General features: G+C 46.6%; 1 protein-coding gene across 2 annotated transcripts in view; it reads left to right on the top strand.

Annotated features, from left to right (window-relative positions):
- Nucleotides 1-24,526, top strand: part of LRRK1 (leucine rich repeat kinase 1) — a 917,814-nt gene that overhangs the window by 741,995 nt on the left and 151,293 nt on the right. For both annotated transcript variants that reach the window (XM_078683102.1, XM_078683103.1), the window contains exon 25: nucleotides 8,752-8,918. In XM_078683102.1, the coding sequence (XP_078539228.1) occupies nucleotides 8,752-8,918 (167 nt within the window). The remainder of the gene's footprint in view (nucleotides 1-8,751; nucleotides 8,919-24,526) is intronic.

The raw sequence follows: 24,526 nt of genomic DNA, 5'->3' as shown, positions 1-24,526 counted from the left end.
GCCACCACTGCTGACCTTAACAAGTGCATAAATGCACTTGGATAACTTGGTTTTGAAATAAATGGAAAAAAGAGATCAGAGTCATCTGCTCCAAAGCTCTCTGTGGCACTATAGAAAGAAAGAAAGCCTCTAAGAGTTACAGTGAAGTTGAGGAGATATTCATCCCTTCACTAATCTTATTAAGCATAGAGAGGCTTGATGTATGTAAGACACATACTTAATGCAAAAGCCATAAATAACATATCACCAACCATCACTGCAAACACTCAACCTAGACAGCTTTTCTTTGTATTTGTAAAGTCAGCTAAAAATCCCAACCTTCCATTACCTTTAAAGCTCAATAGGCAAAGTGTGTAGAATTTCTTAAATTCTGAGAATGTTATATCCATTTATTTTTAAAGAGTTTTACATAGCGCAAACTAGACCCAAAGATATCAGGTATCAGAGCGCTTTACATGAGCACCAGTTTTGTTACAGATGGACACATTTATTTTTGTTAGGCATGGGGAGATTAAGTAATTTGCCCAGAATCACTGGATGTTGAGCATCGTTGTTGAGACTCGAACCGCGTTCCCCAGCTTCGAGATTGACTGCTCTAGAGGTAAGGCTACATCTTCTGAACTTCCTTTCCCTGTATGGCCTGATTCACTTTAAAATTGCACTACCAACAACAAATCTTGGAACATATGGGGGAACTTCAAATCATCTTCAAGATACACTTTATAAAAGCATAAGTCAAGTAACCCCTCAAACAATTCCACAGACCACGTTTCAGCACTAAAGACCTCTGCTACCAACTTCTTTCATATTGAGACAATCTAGTTAATTTATCTATTACATAAAGTATCTTCCTAGACTCCCTAAAAATTGGCCTAAACTTACAAATGAATGCTATAGAGCTCAACACCTTTTGACTGGTCGGTCTGTGGTCTACTCCTCCTCACTAAGGTCACTGAATGAATAAATTCATGAGCAGATGAATGAAACGAATGTATTTGGATTTGTATTTAGCTGTTTCCCCTAGGGGCTTCCTAAGAAGGGAGCAGATGTCAAGAAGAGTAAGGAAAGACTAAGCAAGTGGAGACAGCCAATATTAAAACCCTTTCCTAAAAGATGAGATCTTATCTAGTTTCCAGACCTTCTGATGACGGGAGTTCCAATGTTTGACCACAAGGAAGGCTAAGGAGAGCCACCAACGCAGGTATGCCAGATCCAAATAGGTACAGAAGACTGGAAGATATTGAAGAGCTCTACAGTGGATTGCATGTAGGTTAGGAACCTGTATCTGACGTTCATGGGGGCCAAGTTGTGGATAGCTTGATGGCAAATACAAAGAGCTTTCAAGATGGAGCATCTGGTTATTGTTAGCCAGTGGACAGAGTTAAGATGATTTACAATATGAGCTCAAAAAGGACAATTCGGTATGAGTCGGGCAAGAAACTTCTGCACAGTTTGAAGACAATGAGATACATAACGGGGTTACAGAGAGTTGTCTTACACAAACCAAGATAGTATAGTGGCCACCACAACAGATTTCCTGTAAGGGACAGGAAGCAGAGGGATGATTTTGCAAAGCAAATGCAGGTAGAAGAAGCAGGCTGCAGTAATCTGTGTGATTTGGCTAGGAAAGAGAGTTGAGTCAAATACAAAGTATTTGGGGAGAGGGGTTCGGGGAGAGGAGTTAGCCTAACGGCTAAGGCGCTCGACCTCGGACCTGGGGATCTGGGTTCGAGTCTCGGTAACGACGCCAAAACCTCCTGTGATTCTGGGCAAATCACTTAATCTCCCCGTGCCTAAAAATGAAAGTGTGTGTCCTCATGTGAAACGTAACTTGTGCTATGTAAAGCGCTCTGATACCTGATTCGGTTCGGGTCTAGTTCGCGCTATATAAAACTCTACAAAAAAAAAAAAAAAAAAGTCCAAATGTTTGGCAGATGTGGCAGAATTAGGTGTAAGGCCAAGCTCAAGGGGCACCAGTCCATCAACCAGATAGAGGTTTGGGTGCCCAGGGTATGAAGTTGGATTTTGTTTCCATTTAGCTTGTGGCAGTTGGCTAGCATCTAACTGGCAACAACAATCATGCAAGAAAGGAATAGTTCCTGTTTGTAGATGATGTACTGACTGTCTGAGACAATGAATTGTGTTCAATTCTCCTAGGACTTGAGATTGAAGTGAAAGAGCTGAATGGGAAAAGCCAGTTGGGTGATGTAGATTTTGAATAGAGTAGGGTTAATTCAAAAATCAGCACAGCTTGGCCCAATCCTTTCTGGCTTTGGCATCATAATTTGCAACACTCCTCCACTGCTTTCCTCATCATTCTTAATCAATCAGATGTCTTGTAGAGCGTGGCTACTCACACGTTTGTGTCTCAAGGTGCTGGGGGAGGGTGGTGGTGGTGGGGACAGCTGATCCGTCGAAGGCACTGTGGTTCAGTCAAAGAGATAGGTCTTGAGGCCCTTCCTGCATTGAGGCAGTGATGGCAGCCACGGCCGGTAGTAGGTGTAACTGCAGGGCGGTGACGTGGGGAGGGGCAGGGTGGGGGTTAGGTAGGTTTGGATTACGGACTTTAACAGGTAAGTAAACATATGAATAAATAAAACAAATTTCGATGTGTGCACTGCATCACCAAATGCGATGCAGTGCGCGCAACGAAATTCGTTTTATTTATTTATGTTTACTTACCTGTTAAAGTCCGTAATCCATACATCACTAGGCCCCCCCCACCCTGCCCTTCCCCACGTCACCGCCCTGCAGTTACACCTACTACCGGCTGTGGCTGAGTGATGGTGACTGCCTGAGGTGGTGAGGCAGGGTGTTCCAGGTCTTTGCTGGGAGGATCTTCCTCCAGCCATGGTCCTGTGGATACGAGGGCCAGTTGGGTGAAGCTGAGGTCTCTGGTGGGTGCGTGGAATGAGAGGTGGTGGTTGAGGTACGCAGGTCCCACATCATGAAGGGCTTTGTAGACATGAGGAGCTTGAAGGTGATTTTTTGTTGACTTGAGCCAGTGGAGGTCTTCCAGGTGGCCGGTGATGTGGCTGTGGCGGGGGTTGTTGAGGATGAGCCTGGCAGAGGTATTCTGCATGTTCTTCAGGAGATTCTGGGTGATGCCGGCGCAGAGTGCCACTTAAAGATCTTTTGGAGCAGGCGTAGCATGTGGAAGCAAGATGATGAGATGGCGTTGATCTGGTGATTCATGATGAGCGAGGAGTCCAGGATGATGCTCAGGTTTCGTGCGTGGTCTGTGGGTGTGTGTGTGGGGGGGCAAAGTGCTACAGTCAACCAGGAGTCCTCCCAGGTGGAGGGGATGGAACCCAGGATGAGGACTTCGGTATTCTCTTGAGTTGACCTTGAAGCAGCTGTCCTTCATCCAGGTGGCGACAGCCTTCATGCCTTCATGCCTCCATGGAAGTTGTTCTTGGCGACTGTGGGTGCGTTGGTGTGGGAGAGAATCAGCTGGGTGTCATCAGCGTAGGAGATGATGTTGAGTCCGTGGTTCCTGACGATGGCTGTGAGCAGGACCATGTAGATGTTGAAGAGAGTGGTGCTCAGGGAGGAGCCCTAAGGCACTCCACAGCTGATCTCTGTGGGTTCAGTGCAATGGTGGTAGTCTTGACTCTGTGTTCAGCTTGTGAGAAAGGAGTGTATACATTCCAGGGCTCTGTCACGGACACTGGCGTCATGGAGTCTTGTGCTTAGGGTTCAATAGGAGACGGTATCGAAGGCAGCGGAGAGGTAGAGGAGGATGAGGGCTGCAGTTTTGCCTCGGTCGAGGAGCGTGCGGACGCCGTCTGTGGGGAGAGCCGTATTGATAGAGGTCCAGGATGTGGTTTGCTTCAATGAACTCAGCAAGCTGGGCGTTTATGGCCTTCTTGATTACCCTGGAAGGGGAGCAGAGTATTGGGTCTGAAGTTCTTGAGTTCCGTCGTGTCTGCAGAGGGTTTCATCAGCAAGGGGTTGATCACTGCGTGTTTCCAGTCTTCCAGGACGGTGGCGGAGAAGATGGAGCTGTTGATGCTGTGGAAAAGTTTGCGGATGATGGAGGTGCTGGCTCTGTTGAAGATGCGGTGCGGTCAGGGTTCTGAGGGTGCTCCGGAGTGGATGCTCTTCATGATCTTGAGGGTGTAGTCAGCAGTGAGGGGGGTCCAGTTAAGAAGGGACAGCTGGGGTGTGGTGTTGGCTGCAGTGGTTGTGAGTCTCTGAAGCATTCCTGTAGACATTATGTTAAAGAAAGATTTTATTTCTGAAAGGCGTTTCTAAACTGGTTATGACTAATGATCTTTTTCTAACTCTGACTACCCCACTTTGTTACTTATCGGGATTGCTTAGTCTTTTATTCCATCCATTTCTATTTTGCCACTTATGCCTTCCTGCTCTCAACAATTCCATTATACTTGTTTTCCCTTCATTCCTCTTTCTGTGCTATTTTACCCTAAACTTCTAAGCCAGCCCCCCCCCTCCCTGCCCCCTTCTTCACCATTTTCTCCAATTTCGGCTTTCTAAAGCATGAGCCTATTGCTCTCACTTGCCTGTGACATCCACCTTACCTCTCAATTCCTTTAAAAACCTGCCTTTACAATTCCCTTATCTTATTTCCTATATTTTAATAGTAAGACTTCATATGTTCGGCTTTGTTTTTGTCTTATTACACATATGTTATTATTAGTGTTTTTACTAGCATTGCTAATTTTACTGTCCATTTGAAAGTCTGATTTTCAGGCTATAAAGTGCTCTAACAACTTTTAGGCCTTGTTTGTGCTCTAGAAAAACAATAAATAAATAACAATTCAACATTCTAACCATGAACACGGAGGAGACCCTTTACAGAACAACTTCTTCTGCCATAAGAAATCATCTGTTATTTCACCCAGCCAATGTGCCATCCAGCAACTGTGTAAGATCAAAATCACATAGTGAATTGTATTCTGATATGGATGTTGCGCCTCCCCACCCTTTCCTAACTATTGCATGTACAGGCTATCATCATAAAGTAAAGCCAGGCTTCAAGTCTACACAATGTGAATTGCATCCACAGTTCGCACCATCTTGAAGGAGCCATCAGAGGTTTGTTATCTACAGAATTAAAGTTGGACATCCTATGTGACAATCTTGCAAATCTATTTCACAAGTTTCTGGAAATACATCAATATATTCCACTGGGCCACCAGATCATAGTGAATGTTGCCCCTCCCTGTTTAGGGCAGGACGACGATCAATAGATTTCATTGCCCTGTGTGGCAGTCCCAGGCAGAGAAATCAAACAATGAACCCTGTTGCGCAAATAACTCTGTGTGTGAGGGCCATTTGTTTTTTGTTTATCAAAAACATACTTTTGCTTTGCTAATTTGTTTTTGAAAATCAAAATTCTTTGCAGAGTGGGGCCAAAACAACATGACCCACTTGGCAAAATGCTCCATCTTCAGAGCAATCGCTGCACCGGTGGTTGGTGTGAAGGCAGCGAGTTCCTATCAGTATGTTGCAGAGGGTCTTACACCAGGAAAATGAAAGCCAGAACCTCTGTTTACCTGGTGTGCTGACCCCCAGGGTCCAAATGACTTCGAAAGTCTCTTTTAAAGATGATTACCTCAAGAATGGAGCCTTTAGTTTGAGTAGGTTTACAGCATTGTTGGATAAGCTTGTTGTCCGGTAATAAAGGCGTAAATCAAAGGACAGTTGTGGCATTTGAATCAATAATGGAACATTAAAGTCACCTTGGAAGAGGTTATAACTTTAGAAAGTAGCTGATTCCTTAAGTGTGCCTTGCATTGCTCAATACAAATTGTCATGGCAGCAGGAAGGACGTAGATCACTTTTAATCTGATGTAGGAAGCATTTGGAGATTGATTTCCCATTACTAAGATTCTAATATTAGGCTACAATCAGATGGAAACATCATCAGATTTGCATTTACATTGTCTCCCTGCAGTAGATTTGCAGGGAGGCAGTCGCAGCTCTGGAGGGAGCAGTTTCCAGGCACTTTAGAAGCTAGCTGTACGACCCAATATTGGTTGGAGGTGATAGTCTGTGAACTTAAACCTTACTGAGTGACTAATTCCATACATGTTAATGTTAAACAAGAGAAAGGAAAGATCGGCCTGGAAACCATACACCTTCAAAATTTAAATTAGGTTGAGCAGCAAAGCATCAGCCAGTTCTCTGGCAGGAAACATTTGTTCTAGCTTCCTGTAATGCTTGTCCCCAGGGTACTCCCGCCTGCCGTTCAGTAGGGGAAGCTGTGGTGTTTCTCGATTGCTTGTCTGTGGAGTAGAGCTTTGAGGTGTACACTTGAAGCATCGCGCAGGCCTCAACTGGTCTTTCTGATGTGGGTGAAGCGTCGTCATTTTTGTACTTTGATCAAACGAGGATTAGAGTTGTTGTGTCTGCAGCGCGGTTACTCCCGACCTTATACACTTTCAGGCATTTCTCGAGCCGTTTACGAAGCTTGTGTCAAATGTTAGCGAATGTGAGAGGGGAGGTATATGGACAATAAAGCTAGTCCCAGTGGAAGGATTACCTCTTTGTATTCTATACATTTTTTTACCTCTTGTTTTTGTCTTCATTTTATCTTTTGATTGCTGGCTATTTTGTGGTTTGGGAAGGAAAGTTAGGGCTCTTGTTTTACGATATGATGCTAAGAATAACCAACAAATTGATGTTTGTAAAATATAATAATAAGATAATGGTAAAACATTTTGACTTTGTTTTACTTTGGCGCATCTACAATTGCCCTGGAGAGATTGCTTATTGTTGCATATCAATCTTCTAACCATCGAGGTATAAGGTGGGGGCTTGTGGTAAAGTTACTTACTTTATATATATATATATATATAGTATCCCTAGTCCGTCTCCTTTTCTGACATGATTCCGTTGGAGTAGATGCACTTCAAAGGAATATCTTGCATTAATTATAGTAGTTCTTTTAAGACACTATCTTTTAGCAGGGCACATGAAAGAGTCCATATTTATTTAGAGTCGGAGCGTGACTAGACTCTGTTTTAGCCAAGTGTGACTGTCTCGGATTTGCACTACCCCAAAGATTGCATTTTTGCTAAATGGTATGTATGAAGCAAAATCCGCAAAATTTGTGATTCCTTATTCACAAAAAAAGTGCAATTTTGCTTAAGGAATCGCAAATTACCACCAACATCAAGTCGGTGGTAATTTGCGATTTCTTTGAAAAATGCAAAAAAGTGCTTTTTTCAAAGTGCCATGTGACGCACATACATGCCCTTAGGGCATGTATGTGTGCCACATGTGCACCCATGCTTATTTCAGGGGTGCAACAGGGTGTCCTTTTGACACCCGTGCACCCTTGAAATTGCATTCTCAATTTGTGACTCGCTAATTGCTAATCGCAAATTGAGAATGTCTTCCCATTCATTTCTATGGGCCTCAAGGCCCATAGGAATGAATGGGGAGGTATTCCTTAATTGCGAATCGCAATTTGAGTTTCGCAATTAAGGAATATGTAGGATTTGCAATATTTATTGCAAATCCTACATACGTAGCATTTTGCGATTCTCAAATAGCGATTAGCAAAAAATCGCTATTTGAGAATCTCAAAATAACTTCTTGATACATATGGCCTTTAGTCACTAAATAAACTCCTCAAGCACCTGTATTTTAGTAGTGTTTCTGTTGGTGGATGGACAGTACACACTAGAGTGACCACCTCACTTCATGTCATCACAGACTATATTTCTATTCCTGGCCTTTTATGTGACAAAATAATATATTTCACCCAGGTCTGATGGCTTGGTGGACTAATGCAGCCACTGTAGGGGCCTGTATTCTACCTTACGGTCACCAGTTCAAATCCCGGCAGGTTCAATCAGCCTTTCATCCTTCTGAGGTCGATAAAATGAGTACCATTGGGCTGGGTAACAATAAACATCTGTTATTCAGCTACAAGATACCCTTGGGTGAACGTGTGCTTTACAAATACACATTGTTATGTTGTTGTGGTCTTGACTTGCCTACAATTAACTAATTAGACTAACACACCTGTAAGCACTGGTTTGTAGGTTAAATTTCAGGACTGGAAACTGTGTGATGACGTGGGATGGAGTCATCGTAGTGCACACCAACATCGGTGTTGTTCAGCATATTTTTAGGTGGCATCTGTGGTCCAGGTGAAAGTTATAGCATAGATTTATTTTCATAAAATGGTCTTCACTTGAGGCCCTTATAGAAATATTTCCACCTCAATTCCAAAACAGTGATTCCTTTAGCAGGGTTCAGAGCTCAGCCACCAAAGATGTTCCTCGATAGACTTCTGCAACCCTACTGCAGGTAAATCTGCCTGTGTCAGGGCGGATGGACAATGAGTTAGTAACCTTTGTTTTTAAATTCCTTTTTGAGTGGATCCTGTTCAAATATTGTCCTTGTGTATAAACGGTACAAAGCACTGCAATATATTAAATATGACCGGGCACACGTTCCGATTCTGGTCTCTCAGGTGTCGGACAATACTACGTCATTAATCGATAGCTGAGATGTTGTGCCTTATTGCTCAGATGTAAGGAGAAACAGTAGTACAAGCTGACAACATTTCCGAACCTATTGTAATTCAACATATGTAGACATTCCAAATGAACATTTTACCCATTTCCTGTGGTGATGGAAAGCTTCACAGGATGTTACTAAAAATAATTCAGAACAACAGAGCCCACCCATGGGACTTGTACAGGGGTCAGAAAAAATGTCCTGAGTTATATGTGGTGATTTGCTGAGCCTTGGTTTGTTTCGTTGCAGGCTGTTTTTGGAAATCAAAGACCTGGAATACAATGAAAGTGAGAACAATATACTTGGCCAGGGCGGGAGCGGCACAGTTATCTATCGAGCACGTTACCAAGGGAAGCCAGTGGCAGTGAAGAGATTCCTGATCAAAAAGTGCCGGAGCTCTGTTGACACCTCCATAGGTATGCTATCTTCCTGCTCAGTAAAACACTCTATACCTCTTTAGGTATGGCATCTTCCTGCTCAGTAAAACACTCTATACTTCCATAGGTATGTCATCTTCCTGCTCAGTAAAACACGCAATACATCCCTAGTCATGGCATCTTCCTGCTCAGTAAAACACTCTATACCTCTTTAGGTATGGCATCTTCCTGCTCAGTAAAACACTCTATACCTCTTTAGGTATGGCATCTTCCTGCTCAGTAAAACACGCAATACATCCCTAGTCATGGCATCTTCCTGCTCAGTAAAACACTCTATACTTCCATAGGTATGTCATCTTCCTGCTCAGTAAAACACGCAATACATCCCTAGTCATGGCATCTTCCTGCTCAGTAAAACACTCTATACCTCTTTAGGTATGGCATCTTCCTGCTCAGTAAAACACTCTATACTTCCATAGGTATGTCATCTTCCTGCTCAGTAAAACACGCAATACATCCCTAGTCATGGCATCTTCCTGCTCAGTAAAACACTCTATACCTCTTTAGGTATGGCATCTTCCTGCTCAGTAAAACACTCTATACTTCCATAGGTATGTCATCTTCCTGCTCAGTAAAACACGCAATACATCCCTAGTCATGGCATCTTCCTGCTCAGTAAAACACTCTATACCTCTTTAGGTATGGCATCTTCCTGCTCAGTAAAACACTCTATACTTCCATAGGTATGTCATCTTCCTGCTCAGTAAAACACGCAATACATCCCTAGTCATGGCATCTTCCTGCTCAGTAAAACACTCTATACCTCTTTAGGTATGGCATCTTCCTGCTCAGTAAAACACTCTATACTTCCATAGGTATGTCATCTTCCTGCTCAGTAAAACACGCAATACATCCCTAGTCATGGCATCTTCCTGCTCAGTAAAACACTCTATACCTCTTTAGGTGTGGCATATTCCTGCTCAGTAAAATACTCTATACCTCCCTAGTCATGGCATCTTCCTGCTCAGTAAAACTCTCTATACCTTTTTAGGTATGGCACCTTCCTGCTCAGTAAAACACTCTACACCTCTTTAGGTATGGCATCTTCCTACTCATTAAAACACTGTATACCTTAATAGGTAAGGTATCTTCTTGCGCAGTTAAACACACTATACTTCTTTGGGTATGGCATATTCCCCTCAGTAATACACTCTATAAGCTCTAAAGGCTTAGCATCGTTCTGCGGGGGATGGGACGGTGATCGCCATTTTGTATTATGCCACTTCTGTGGAGAATTGTTTTTTCTGGACAGTGTATTAGCTCCCACGTGGCTTGTTCCCTCTCTACGGACTCTAAGTTGTGTTACAAGGTGTCGAGAGCCTAAACTGTGAGAAAAAGTTCTCTTCGGCTCGCCATCAGAGGTGCAATGGGTGCCTGTCATTTTGTAGCTGTGGCAGCTCTCTTCCTGTTTACTTGAATATATGGTTTAGTCAGGTGTACTTGTCACGTGGCACGGAAAGCTTTCTGCAGGAAAGCAAACTCTTGCTGGTCGGAGAGCTGCTTCTATACTTGTACCAATAGATAAATAGTTGCACGTTCAACCCAACACCTAATTGCAAGAAAAAGGTTGTGGGTAGTATGCAAAAACTGATTGGCCCCACTGTCACCCAAACAAAGTCTGAACTCTTTTAAAACTCCATGGATGTGTCTGCTCAAAGAAGAGGTTCTGTAATGCAAGCAGAGTGGCCAGATACAAGGGTGCCTGTCTTGTTTCTCCATGAAGCATAAACATTTATCAAATAGTTGAATGAAAGGTTAAAGCAAATCTAGACTAATTATAAGACGTGGATGAATATCAACATTATATTCATAAAATGCATATCTTTCCTTAACTAAAGAGTATTTTTACACCTGCACTTAGTTTGTATCAGTTTAATATACCCTTAAGATATTGTGTATACTTTGAGGCAGAAAAACTGGCTGACTAAAATGCTATTTAATTTGAAAGAGAGAGACCCCTTACACCAGGGGAATAAGGTACTTGTTCAAAGTAGAATAGAGTGTTTCCCTTGGCACAGTTTATTCGTTAAGCCCACATGTTAATTTTGGATATTTAAACATTTAAACACTATAAAACAAACCAATACGTATATAAAAAGGTTGATATAAATTTATTGTTCTTAAAAACACAGACAGTCACAAATTTAAAAAATATGGTGGTACCATATTACAAATGATAAAAACCAAAGAGAAGAAAGCAAAAAACCTTTTCTTCTAACAATTTATAATACAACTGAACACAATATCATAAGGAAAAATCAGTGACGAATTCAATAGACAGTACAGGATAAATAAATCAAATTCTACTACACCACAACAAAGAGAGACACATAGAGACAATACAGTTTTGTCATTCCAGCTATGGCACACCGGGTATATCAATCTCAGACTGGCAATCTTGGGTACATATACTTATTGTACTTTACAAAATTGACACGGTTACTCAGTTGTGCAATTCGTTTTGCGTCGACGCGTTTCGATGGCTTATTTCACATTCTTGCCATCTTTTTCAAGACTGTTGTATTTTCGTCTCTCTTTATCAGCGGCACTGGATGGTTGCCTTAAATTAGAAGTTCCTTTTATTTCATACTTAGGAAGGATTTCTCTGTTTGTCCTGCACAGGCATGTTATAGGGCAGGGCTAATCTGCTAGGGATTTTCTTGCTGCTTATCCTTTCCACGTGATAAAGTCAAGTCAAAAAGTCCTGCGCGGGGGTTATCTTTATTTATTGTTATCAATTTTGCGGTAACCCACTGGTCGCGTCTGCTGGAAGGGACGTCCCGCCTTGTTTAAAGAATGGCATATATCTTGCTCTTTGAGTCGCAGTGTTAAGTGGGAAGTGGATACTTGGCTGCGCTGTCTTTTGACCTTGCAATGCGGCAGTAATCGTCTCTCCACTCCCGGTCCGTTACAGTCCTACGTCTGGTTTCCCGTGGCGTTGCACTGCCACTCTGCACTGCCACTCTGCCCTCTGCACTGCCACTCTGCACTGCCACTCTGCACTGCCACTCTGCACTACCACTCTGCCCTCTGCACTACCACTCTGCACTGCCACTCTGCACTGCCACTCTGCCCTCTGCACTACCACTCTGCACTGCCACTCTGCCCTCTGCACTACCACTCTGCACTGCCACTCTGCCCTCTGCACTACCACTCTGCACTGCCACTCTGCACTACCACACTACCACTCCTCACTACCACTCGCCACTCTGCACTGCCACTCTGCACTGCCACTCTGCACTGCCACTCTGCACTGCCACTCTGCACTGCCACTCTGCACTACCACTCTGCACTACCACTCTGCCCTCTGCACTGCCACTCTGCAATACCACTCTGCACTACCACTCTGCCCTCTGCACTACCACTCTGCACTACCACTCTGCACTGCCACTCTGCACTGCCACTCTGCACTACCACTCTGCACTGCCACTCTGCACTGCCACTCTGCACTGCCACTCTGCCCTCTGCACTACCACTCTGCACTGCCACTCTGCCCTCTGCACTACCACTCTGCACTACCACACTACCACTCTGCACTCTGCACTGCCACAATGCACTGCCACTCTGCACTGCCACTCTGCACTGCCACTCTGCACTGCCACTCTGCACTGCCACTCTGCACTACGCACTACCACTACGCACTACGCACTACCACTCTGCACTATGCACTACCACTACGCACTGCCACTCTGCACTACGCACTACCACTACCACGTTGCCACGGGAAACCAGACGTAGGACTGTAACGGACCGGGAGTGGAGAGACGATTGCTGCCGCATTGCAAGGTCAAAAGACAGCGCAGCCAAGTATCCACTTCCCACTTAACACTGCGACTCAAAGAGCAAGATATATGCCATTCTTTAAACAAGGCGGGACGTCCCTTCCAGCAGACGCGACCAGTGGGTTACCGCAAAATTGATAACAATAAATAAAGATAACCCCCGCGCAGGACTTTTTGACTTGACTTTATCACGTGGAAAGGATAAGCAGCAAGAAAATCCCTAGCAGATTAGCCCTGCCCTATAACATGCCTGTGCAGGACAAACAGAGAAATCCTTCCTAAGTATGAAATAAAAGGAACTTCTAATTTAAGGCAACCATCCAGTGCCGCTGATAAAGAGAGACGAAAATACAACAGTCTTGAAAAAGATGGCAAGAATGTGAAATAAGCCATCGAAACGCGTTGACGCAAAACGAATTGCACAACTGAGTAACCGTGTCAATTTTGTAAAGTACAATAAGTATATGTACCCAAGATTGCCAGTCTGAGATTGATATACCCGGTGTGCCATAGCTGGAATGACAAAACTGTATTGTCTCTATGTGTCTCTCTTTGTTGTGGTGTAGTAGAATTTGATTTATTTATCCTGTACTGTCTATTGAATTTGTCACTGATTTTTCCTTATGATATTGTGTTCAGTTGTATTATAAATTGTTAGAAGAAAAGGTTTTTTGCTTTCTTCTCTTTGGTTTTTATCATTTGTAATATGGTACCACCATATTTTTTAAATTTGTGACTGTCTATGTTTTTAAGAACAATAAATTTATATCAGCCTTTTTATATACGTATTGGTTTGTTTTATAGTGTTTAAATGTTTAAATATCCAAAATTAACATGTGGGCTTAACGAATAAACTGTGCCAAGGGAAACACTCTATTCTACTTTGACTAAAATGCTGTCACAAGTTAAATAAATGTTTGTCGTCCTGTTGTCTCATCACAAACATGAAAATAAGTCTACTCCTCTCACAGACAACTATAGCCATTCACTCCTGGAAGTCAATAACATCGAATCCGGTATCATACAGACGCAGGCACCAAATCTTGTCCCATTCTGAAGTACAGAAGGCCACTGGTTCTTGAAAAACAAAAACTCCATTTTGAAAACCCCGCTGCTCTGGATGCTGAACCGTTCCTTTTCATGACTCCAAACAGCCTTCACCTGGATAGAATATAAACCGTGGTACCAAACCGCCTGCAGTGTGTAGGTATCAACCCAGGCGGTAACAAACAAGACTTGCCCACATAATAGTGATAGGACGCAACAACCTACTTCCGTAGAAAAGACAGTTTATTATAATTAAACAAAATACATAAAAATCCACAAAAGCAATTATCTGCATAGATATAAAACAAATGTGCCTCGCCTCCACTGTTCCGAGCCGTCATAGATAGATTGGCTTTAGTTAGCTTTTTCCGTTACTTCAAGCGTATGTGTTTGTTTGACGCACCTGTGCTTCCTGTTTACTCCATCGTGGAGAAGCGTGGCTCAGTGGTCAGAGGCGGCAGACTCGGAAGCTGAGATCGGCCGTGGACCAGGGTTCGATTCCCCGCCTCGGCGGGTCTCGGGCTCAAAAATTCCACGGACTCGCCAATTCTCGCTCCGGTGCCTACTCGACTCACGGGGTCACACTCTGCGACTCTGGGCAATAGCTTGCTTAATCTCCACTACGGCTCCTCGCGGCAGGATGCCTGGCTTTCACCTTGTGGATACCCTGCCGGGGTATCTCACAGGGGAATACCAGGACGGGTTCCCTAAGCAAGCGCTTAGATACCGGGTCGGTGATTTGCGCTATATAAATACATGTACATATATAAATACATGTACATCGTCGATCGTGACCCGGAAATGCTTATCGAATTAGCAAGCCTCCACACGCCGACCAGTTTCTTTTAAACAGTACTGCCGCGTTTTATCCTCGCTTGCCAGCAACATATGAATTGGCAAGAAAATATCTTCTCAAACAAACACATACGCTTGAAGTAACGGAAAAAGCTAACTAAAGCCAATCTATCTATGACGGCTCGGAACAGTGGAGGCGAGGCACATTTGTTTTATATCTATGCTGACCAATTGAAACAAGCATTAGGAATGCATTAGGGCTCGGGTTTGTTTTAAGTTAGAGATAATGGCATTGTAAATGGCAATGTGTTTTAGGCACTCTGCACTACCACTCTGCACTACCACTCTGCACTCTGCACTACCACTCTGCACTACCACTCTGCACTCTGCACTACCACTCTGCACTACCACTCTGCACTCTGCACTCTGCACTGCCACTCTGCACTGCCACTCTGCACTGCCACTCTGCACTGCCACTCTGCCCTCTGCACTGCCACTCTGCACTGCCACTCTGCACTACCACTCTGCCCTCTGCACTACCACTCTGCACTGCCACTCTGCACTGCCACTCTGCACTGCCACTCTGCCCTCTGCACTACCACTCTGCACTGCCACTCTGCCCTCTGCACTACCACTCTGCACTGCCACTCTGCCCTCTGCACTACCACTCTGCACTGCCACTCTGCACTACCACACTACCACTCGCCACTCTGCACTGCCACTCTGCACTGCCACCCTGCACTGCCACTCTGCACTGCCACTCTGCACTGCCACTCTGCACTACCACTCTGCACTACCACTCTGCCCTCTGCACTGCCACTCTGCAATACCACTCTGCACTACCACTCTGCCCTCTGCACTACCACTCTGCACTACCACTCTGCACTGCCACTCTGCACTGCCACTCTGCACTACCACTCTGCACTGCCACTCTGCACTGCCACTCTGCACTGCCACTCTGCACTGCCACTCTGCCCTCTGCACTACCACTCTGCACTGCCACTCTGCCCTCGGCACTACCACTCTGCACTGCCACTCTGCACTACCACACTACCACCCTGCACTCTGCACTGCCACAATGCACTGCCACTCTGCACTGCCACTCTGCACTGCCACTCTGCACTGCCACTCTGCACTACGCACTACCACTACGCACTACGCACTACCACTCTGCACTATGCACTACCACTACGCACTGCCACTCTGCACTACGCACTACCACTCTGCACTGCCACTCTGCACTACGCACTACCACTCTTCACTGCCACTCTGCACTACGCACTACCACTCTGCACTGCCACTCTGCACTACGCACTACCACTCTGCACTGCCACTCTGCACTACGCACTACCACTCTGCACTGCCACTCTGCACTACGCACTACCACTCTGCACTACGCACTACCACTCTGCACTACGCACTACCACTCTGCACTACGCACTACCACTACGCACTACCACTCTGCACTACGCACTACCACTCTGCACTACCACTCTGCACTACGCACTACCACTCTGCACTACCACTCTGCACTACGTACTACCACTCTGCACTGCCACTCTGCACTACACACTACCACTCTGCACTACGCACTACCACTCTGCACTGCCACTCTACACTACGCACTACCACTCTGCACTACGCACTACCACTCTGCACTATGCACTACCACTACGCACTACCACTCTGCACTACGCACTACCACTCTGCACTGCCACTCTGCACTACGCACTACCACTCTGCACTGCCACTCTGCACTACCACTCTGCACTACCACTCTGCACTCTGCACTACCACTCTGCACTGCCACTCTGCACTACGCACTGCCACTCTGCACTGCCACTCTGCACTACGCACTGCCACTCTGCACTACGCACTGCCACTCTACACTACGCACTGCCACTCTGCACTACGCACTGCCACTCTGCACTACGCACTGCCACTCTGCACTACGCACTACCACTCTGCACTACGCACTACCACTCTGCACTACCACTCTGCACTACGCACTACCACTCTGCACTACGCACTACCACTACGCACTACCACTCCACACTACGCACTACCACTCTGCACTACCACTCTGCACTCTGCACTGCCACTCTGCACTGCAACTCTGCACTGCCACTACGCACTACCACTACGCACTACGCACTACCACTCTGCACTCTGCACTGCCACTCTGCACTGCCACTCTGCACTGCCACTACGCACTACCACTACGCACTACGCACTACCACTCTGCACTACGCACTACCACTACGCACTGCCACTCTGCACTACGCGCTACCACTCTGCACTGCCACTCTGCACTACGCACTACCACTCTTCACTACGCACTACCACTCTGCACTGCCACTCTGCACTACGCACTACCACTCTGCACTGCCACTCTGCACTACGCACTACCACTCTGCACTGCCACTCTGCAGTGCCACTCTGCACTACACACTACCACTCTGCACTGCCACTCTGCACTACGCACTACCACTCTGCACTGCCACTCTACACTACGCACTACCACTCTGCACTACGCACTACCACTCTGCACTACGCACTACCACTCTGCACTACGCACTACCACTCTGCACTACGCACTACCACTACGCACTACCACTCTGCACTACGCACTACCACTCTGCACTGCCACTCTGCACTACGCACTACCACTCTGCACTGCCACTCTGCACTGCCACTCTGCACTACGCACTACCACTCTGCACTGCCACTCTGCACTACGCACTACCACTCTGCACTCTGCACTACCACTCTGCACTGCCACTCTGCACTACGCACTGCCACTCTGCACTACGCACTGCCACTCTGCACTACGCACTGCCACTCTGCACTACGCACTGCCACTCTGCACTACGCACTGCCACTCTGCACTACGCACTGCCACTCCGCACTACGCACTACCACTCTGCACTACGCACTACCACTCTGCACTACGCACTACCACTCTGCACTACGCACTACCACTCTGCACTACGCACTACCACTACGCACTACCACTCCACACTACGCACTACCACTCTGCACTACCACTCTGCACTACGCACTACCACTCTGCACTACGCACTACCACTCTGCACTGCCACTCTGCACTACGCACTACCACTCTGCACTGCCACTCTGCACTACGGACAACCACTCTGCACTACGCCTCTGCACTCTGCACTACGCCTCTGCACTACGCCTCTGCACTCTGCACTACGCCTCTGCACTACGCCTCTGCACTCTGCACTACGCCTCTGCACTACGCCTCTGCACTCTGCCTCTGCACTCTGCACTACGCCTCTGCACTACGCCTCTGCACTCTGCTCTACGCCTCTGCACTCTGCACTGCCACTCTGCACTACGCACTACCACTCTGCACTACCACTCTGCACTACGCACTACCACTCTGCACTGCCACTCTGCACTACGCACTACCACTCTGCACTACGCACTACCACTCTGCACTGCCACTCTGCACTACGCACTACCACCCTGCACTACGCCTCTGCACTACGCCTCTGCACTCTGCACTACGCCTCTGCACTACGCACTACGCCTCTGCACTCTGCACTACGCCTCTGCACTACGCCTCTGCACTACGCCTCTGCACTACGCCTCTGCACTACGCACTACGCCTCTGCACTACGCACTACGCCTCTGCACTACGCACTACCACTCTGCACTCTGCACTACGCCTCTGCACTACGCACTACGCCTCTGCACTCTGCACTACGCCTCTGCACTACGCCTCTGCACTACGCACTACCACTCTGCACTACGCACTACCACTCTGCACTACGCCTCTGCACTACGCCTCTGCACTACGCACTACGCCTCTGCACTCTGCACTACGCCTCTGCACTACACCTCTGCACTACGCACTATGCCTCTGCACTACGCCTCTGCACTACGCCTCTGCACTCTGCACTGCCACTCTGCACTACGCACTACCACTTTGCACTGCCACTCTGCACTACGCACTACCACTCTGCACTACGCCTCTGCACTACGCCTCTGCACTACGCACTACACCTCTGCACTACGCCTCTGCACTCTGCACTATACCTCTGCACTACGCACTACGCCTCTGCACTACGCCTCTGCACTACGCACTATGCCTCTGCACAACGCACTACCACCCTGCACAACGCACTACCTCTCTGCACTACGCCTCTGCACTACGCCTCTGCACTACGCACTACGCTTCTGCACTCTGCACTACGCCTCTGCACTACGCCTCTGCACTACACCTCTGCACTACGCACTACACCTCTGCACTCTGCACTACGCCTCTGCACTACGCCTCTGCACTCTGCACTACGCCTCTGCACTACGCCTCTGCACTACGCACTACCACTCTGCACTACGCACTACCACTCTGCACTACGCCTCTGCACTACGCACTACCACTCTGCACTATGCACTACCACTACGCACTACCACTCTGCACTACGCACTACCACTCTGCACTACGCCTCTGCACTACGCCTCTGCACTACGCACTACCACTCTGCACTACGCCTCTGTACTACGCACTACCACTCTGCACTACGCCTCTGCACTACGCACTACCACTCTGCACTACGTCTCTGCACTACGCCTCTGCACTACGCACTACGCCTCTGCACTACGCCTCTGCACTACGCCTCTGCACTACGCCTCTGCACTACGCACTACCACTCTGCACTACGCACTACCACTCTGCACTACGCACTACCACTCTGCACTACGCCTCTGCACTACGCACTACCACTCTGCACTACGCACTACCACTACGCACTACGCCTCTGCACTACGCACTACCACTCTGCACTACGCCTCTGCACTACGCACTACCACTCTGCATTACGTCTCTGCACTACGCACTACCACTGTGCACTACGCCTCTGCACTACGCACTACCACTCTGCACTATGCCTCTGCACTACGCACTACCACTCTGCACTACGCCTCTGCACTACGCACTACGCCTCTGCACTCTGCACTATGCCTCTGCACTACCACTCTGCACTACGCCTCTGCACTACCACTCTGCACTACGCCTCTGCACTCTGCACTACGCCTCTGCACTATGCACTACGCCTCTGCACTACGCCTCTGCACTACGCCTCTGCACTACGCCTCTGCACTACGCCTCTGCACTACGCCTCTGCACTCTGCACTACGCCTCTGCACTCTGCACTACGCCTCTGCACTACGCACTACGCCTCTGCACTACGCACTACGCCTCTGCACTACGCACTACGCACTACGCCTCTGCACTACGCACTACGCCTCTGCACTACGCACTACGCCTCTGCACTACGCCTCTGCACTACGCCTCTGCACTACGCCTCTGCACTACGTATCTGCACTACGCCTCTGCACTACGCACTACGCCTCTGCACTACGCACTACCACTCTGCACTACGCCTCTGCACTACGCACTACCACTCTGCACTACGCACTATGCCTCTGCACTACGCCTCTGCACTACCACTCTGCACTACGCACTACCACTCTGCACTACGCACTACGCCTCTGCACTACGCACTATGCCTCTGCACTACGCACTACGCCTCTGCACTACGCACTACCACTCTGCACTACGCCTCTGCACTACGCCTCTGCACTACGCACTACCACTACGCACTACCACTCTGCACTATGCCTCTGCACTACGCACTACCACTCTGCACTACGCCTCTGCACTACGCACTACGCCTCTGCACTCTGCACTACGCCTCTGCACTACGCACTACCACTCTGCACTACGCCTCTGCACTACGCACTACCACTCTGCACTATGCACTACCACTCTGCACTACGCCTCTGCACTACCACTCTGCACTACGCCTCTGCACTCTGCACTACGCCTCTGCACTACCACTCTGCACTACGCACTTCACCTCTGCACTACGCCTCTGCACTACGCTCTACCACTCTGCACTACGCCTCTGCACTACGCACTACGCCTCTGCACTACGCACTACGCCTCTGCACTACGCACTACGCCTCTGCATTATGCACTACGCCTCTGCACTACGCACTACGCCTCTGAACTACGCCTCTGCACTACGCCTCTGCACTACGCACTACGCCTCTGCACTACGCACTAGGCCTCTGCACTACGCACTAGGCCTCTGCACTACGCACTACGCCTCTGCACTACGCACTACGCCTCTGCACTACGCACTACCACTCTGCACTACGCCTCTGCACTACCACTCTGCACTACGCACTACGCCTCTGCACTACACACTACCACCCTGCACTATGCACTACGCCTCTGCACTACGCACTACCACTCTGCACTACGCACTACGCCTCTGCACTACGCACTACCACTCTGCACTACACACTACGCCTCTGCACTATGCACTACGCAGTACGCCTCTTCACTAGGCACTACCACTCTGCACTACGCCTCTGAACTACCACTCAGCACTACGCACTACGCCTCTGCACTACGCACTACCACTCTGCACTACGCCTCTGCACTACGCACTACCACTCTGCACTACGCCTCTGCACTACGCACTACACCTCTGCACTACGCACTACGCCTCTGCACTACGCACTACGCCTCTGCACTACGCACTATGCACTACGCCTCTGCACTACGCACTCTGCACTACGCACTACGCACTCTGCACTACAATGCCGGAAGGGGCGGGGGCGCTTTCCATAAACCCGCAAACACACACACGCATCTTAATCCACTCACAGGTAGACACAGACTCACGTGCAAATACAAACACACAGAACAGACCGCCAAATGAATGGACTGCCGTGCGCGAAAGGTAAATGTTAAACGCGCGCATGATACATGCAATGCAATGGTGAACGCGCTCGCACCATCTGGATTGCATTACACGGGCACTCTGACAGATCCTAATTAAGATTAATCACTCGGCCGTGCTCGTTCGCGCACAGAAAATGCCATACAACTGCAATAAATGACGGACGAATAGTAAATATACCCTATCACGTCAAGGCTACTAAATAGACAGCACAGCCAAAACGAATCACTAGGCAGATGCCAGAAAAAACGCCGACGTGTACTAAAGAATCTAAAGAATGTGCCAGCCGGAGCCCTTTCAGAACTTTTTTTTCTTCTAAATGCATAAGACCTCGGAAGCTCCGCCCCCCACTTCGCGGAGGCGTAGGCCCGAGCCCTAAAAAGGATACACAAGAGAGTGCATTTTTATCAAATAGTCATTCTTTGCCAATATATTTCAATACGTAAACAACCCCCCTCCAAAGACTTGAAATCTATAAAGATTATCCTGACTTCAATGGAAATCTAATGATGTTGAACTATTTACACGCATCAGTTTAAATACGTTCTAGGTTTTTCCATTGTGTGAGAAGTCGTGCCTAATAACGCAAATTATGTTCATGTATTAGCTCACAAGAACCTGAAAATATGTTTGTCTTGAAGAAGGCGCTGGTCGCCGAAACGCGCGTCGACAACATATTTTATAATTAATTCAAGAATTGATACTATGTTCTTATGAAATTGTGAATATTGTGTTCTAATTGTTTTTATTGCATTTCCTTATTGTATTTCTTTATTTTGTTGTGTATTGCATTTCCTCATGTATTTTTAAAAAAAATCTTTTGAGATAATTGCTTTTGTGGATTTTTATGTATTTTGTTTAATTATAATAAACTGTCTTTTCTACGGAAGTAGGTTGTTGCGTCCTATCACTATTATGTGGGCAAGTCTTGTTTGTTACCGCCTGGGTTGATACCTACACACTGCCTTTTCCCTGACCTAGGGGTTTTATTATCTTTTTTACAGGGAATCCTTGTTTTTTACAAGTGACCAAACCGCCTGCATCCTGGGCACACAAACACCTCAGTCTTTGTATATAACCAGCGGTTATTCGCAAAAGAGAACTTGCTCCTCTGGATGCCAAGTGCTCATTCACCCCAAACACTACCACACGTCCTGTACTCCAGCACCAAGTTAGCTTCTTCGTATAATGTGAAACAGTCCAGATACAATACAATTTCTTTAACCAGTACCAGACAACCTCTAATTCTGCATACCAAGTAGCCCTCTTACTCTTTATACTAATACAAATTGGTTCATCTAAAATAATACATATCATTAATTTGTTGATGGAGTAGATAGGTGGAGAGACAAAAGATTCAGAGACAAAACATTAAAACTGATAATCTGGTACCGACATTAGCTAAATACAAACCTAATGGTCTATAGTAAGAACCACACCTGGACCCGGGTGATGACAGGGGTTTCCTAAAGGTATACAGGGATGCAAGATCTGTAACAGAAACAGGATAAGATAGGAAACAGCTAGGCCTCTCTGCAAACCGACAGACAGCGACGCATCTCCCCTCTTCTCTCCTGTCAGCCTAAGCTTAAAACCACACCCTTAAAGGTACCCTAATTATAGTATGAAAACCTACATGTCCGTCCCATATTAGTTGCTAACTTCATGAAGCTTGACAGGGGATTGGTTGGTTTTCAGGGGGTGGGTTGTCACCCCACTGTGATTTCACTTATATTTGACTATTCAATTGTTCAACTTCCTTTCCCATAGTCTGACTCTCAGTTCTTTCACATGAATTTTACAAAATGTTACAATTAAACATTCTTTAGTCAAATTATACAGCATCCGCGGAAGTTGTCACCTTTCACACGGTTGATCACAGCCCTTGGCAGGCATTCAGTATCCCGGCCTTCAACCTTTAGGTATCTTCTGCTGTGCTCAGCGCTTCTGGCTGCTTTGTCATGACTGTCTCGCTCCCATTCAGGGCCCTTCCTTTACAATGACCAATCTAAGGAAATGGTTCTTCGTCCACTCCACTAAAACTAATGAAATATAGACATTCATTAATTATATGACACTGCATCCCTCACTGTTTATCACCCACCTGTGCCTGAGTTCCTATTAATGTTACCTAGCATAAGCATTGAGCAAAAGCAGCATTATTTATTATTTCAAAGCAAGATGCAACATGCAACTACTGGTGCACAAATGCGGCCTATTCGTACAGTATCTCTCGTTTCTTTTGAAGCACACTGCAAATACAGGTTTAGTTCTTTAGTATATTAATTCACGTTAGTGCAGACTTGCGCAAAGCAGATTCCCTCGTGTTTGTGTGGTGCATATTAGTGTACTACTACTTATAGTTAGTACGTATTATAGAAGTATTCGATTTGAGCAGGTTTAATTTGCGGCAAAACCCTGCTCCATCAATGGTCTACAGCTTAATTTCTTATGGTTTGCTGCCACTACTAACTATCCTGCAAAACATATAACCTCTGATGCATACAAAGTCAGAATATAAGTCCCTCAACCCGGTATCCTGTGACAGGCAAGCCTGCAAACCTTTGCCAAGCAACCAAAATCTTTTTACATCCTCAAACAACTATTGTATCCAATACACCATACTTAACTATCTCTAGGTACCAAGTAACTCAAGCAGCCATCCACACCTACCTTACATTACAAAGAGGCCCCTATATTCACCTTAAACCCCACACACCTTCTGCTAGGAATCATTTTAAGCCAACATACCTACCCAAGACCACATGAAGTATCTCATTCCTCCTGCAGGTCATCAGTGCTACTCCAGGACCACAACGGGTGACAAATTGTTAGTTACATCTAGCCATGAACACAAATTCTCTAATTGTTTGGGCCACAAATATCTACCCATACTGTTTAATTTTTAGAAGAATCAAAGTTAAGGTGATTTGAAACTAGATTAGCAGAGCCTAAATAGAAACAAAATATGTTCTTTAAACCCGAGTGATTTTTGTTTCCTAACCTACCATAATGTCCAAAATCGTAACTTTTTGGGAACAGCAGTTTTAAGCTCCCATGTTTCCAGAGAGCACACAGTCACCAATCCAGCCTTTCCGTAAGCATTGATTGCGGTCATAGTGTCCTTTTTTTAATTCATCTTTTAATCCATAAATCAAGCGTTTACAATTAAAGAGAAAAA

This window comes from Lissotriton helveticus, chromosome 3_1, assembly GCF_964261635.1.
Source record: "Lissotriton helveticus chromosome 3_1, aLisHel1.1, whole genome shotgun sequence".
NCBI classification, from domain to species: Eukaryota; Metazoa; Chordata; class Amphibia; order Caudata; family Salamandridae; genus Lissotriton; species Lissotriton helveticus.
The sequence above is the reverse complement of the archived record's forward strand: the minus strand, read 5'-3'. Positions and strand labels throughout refer to the sequence as shown.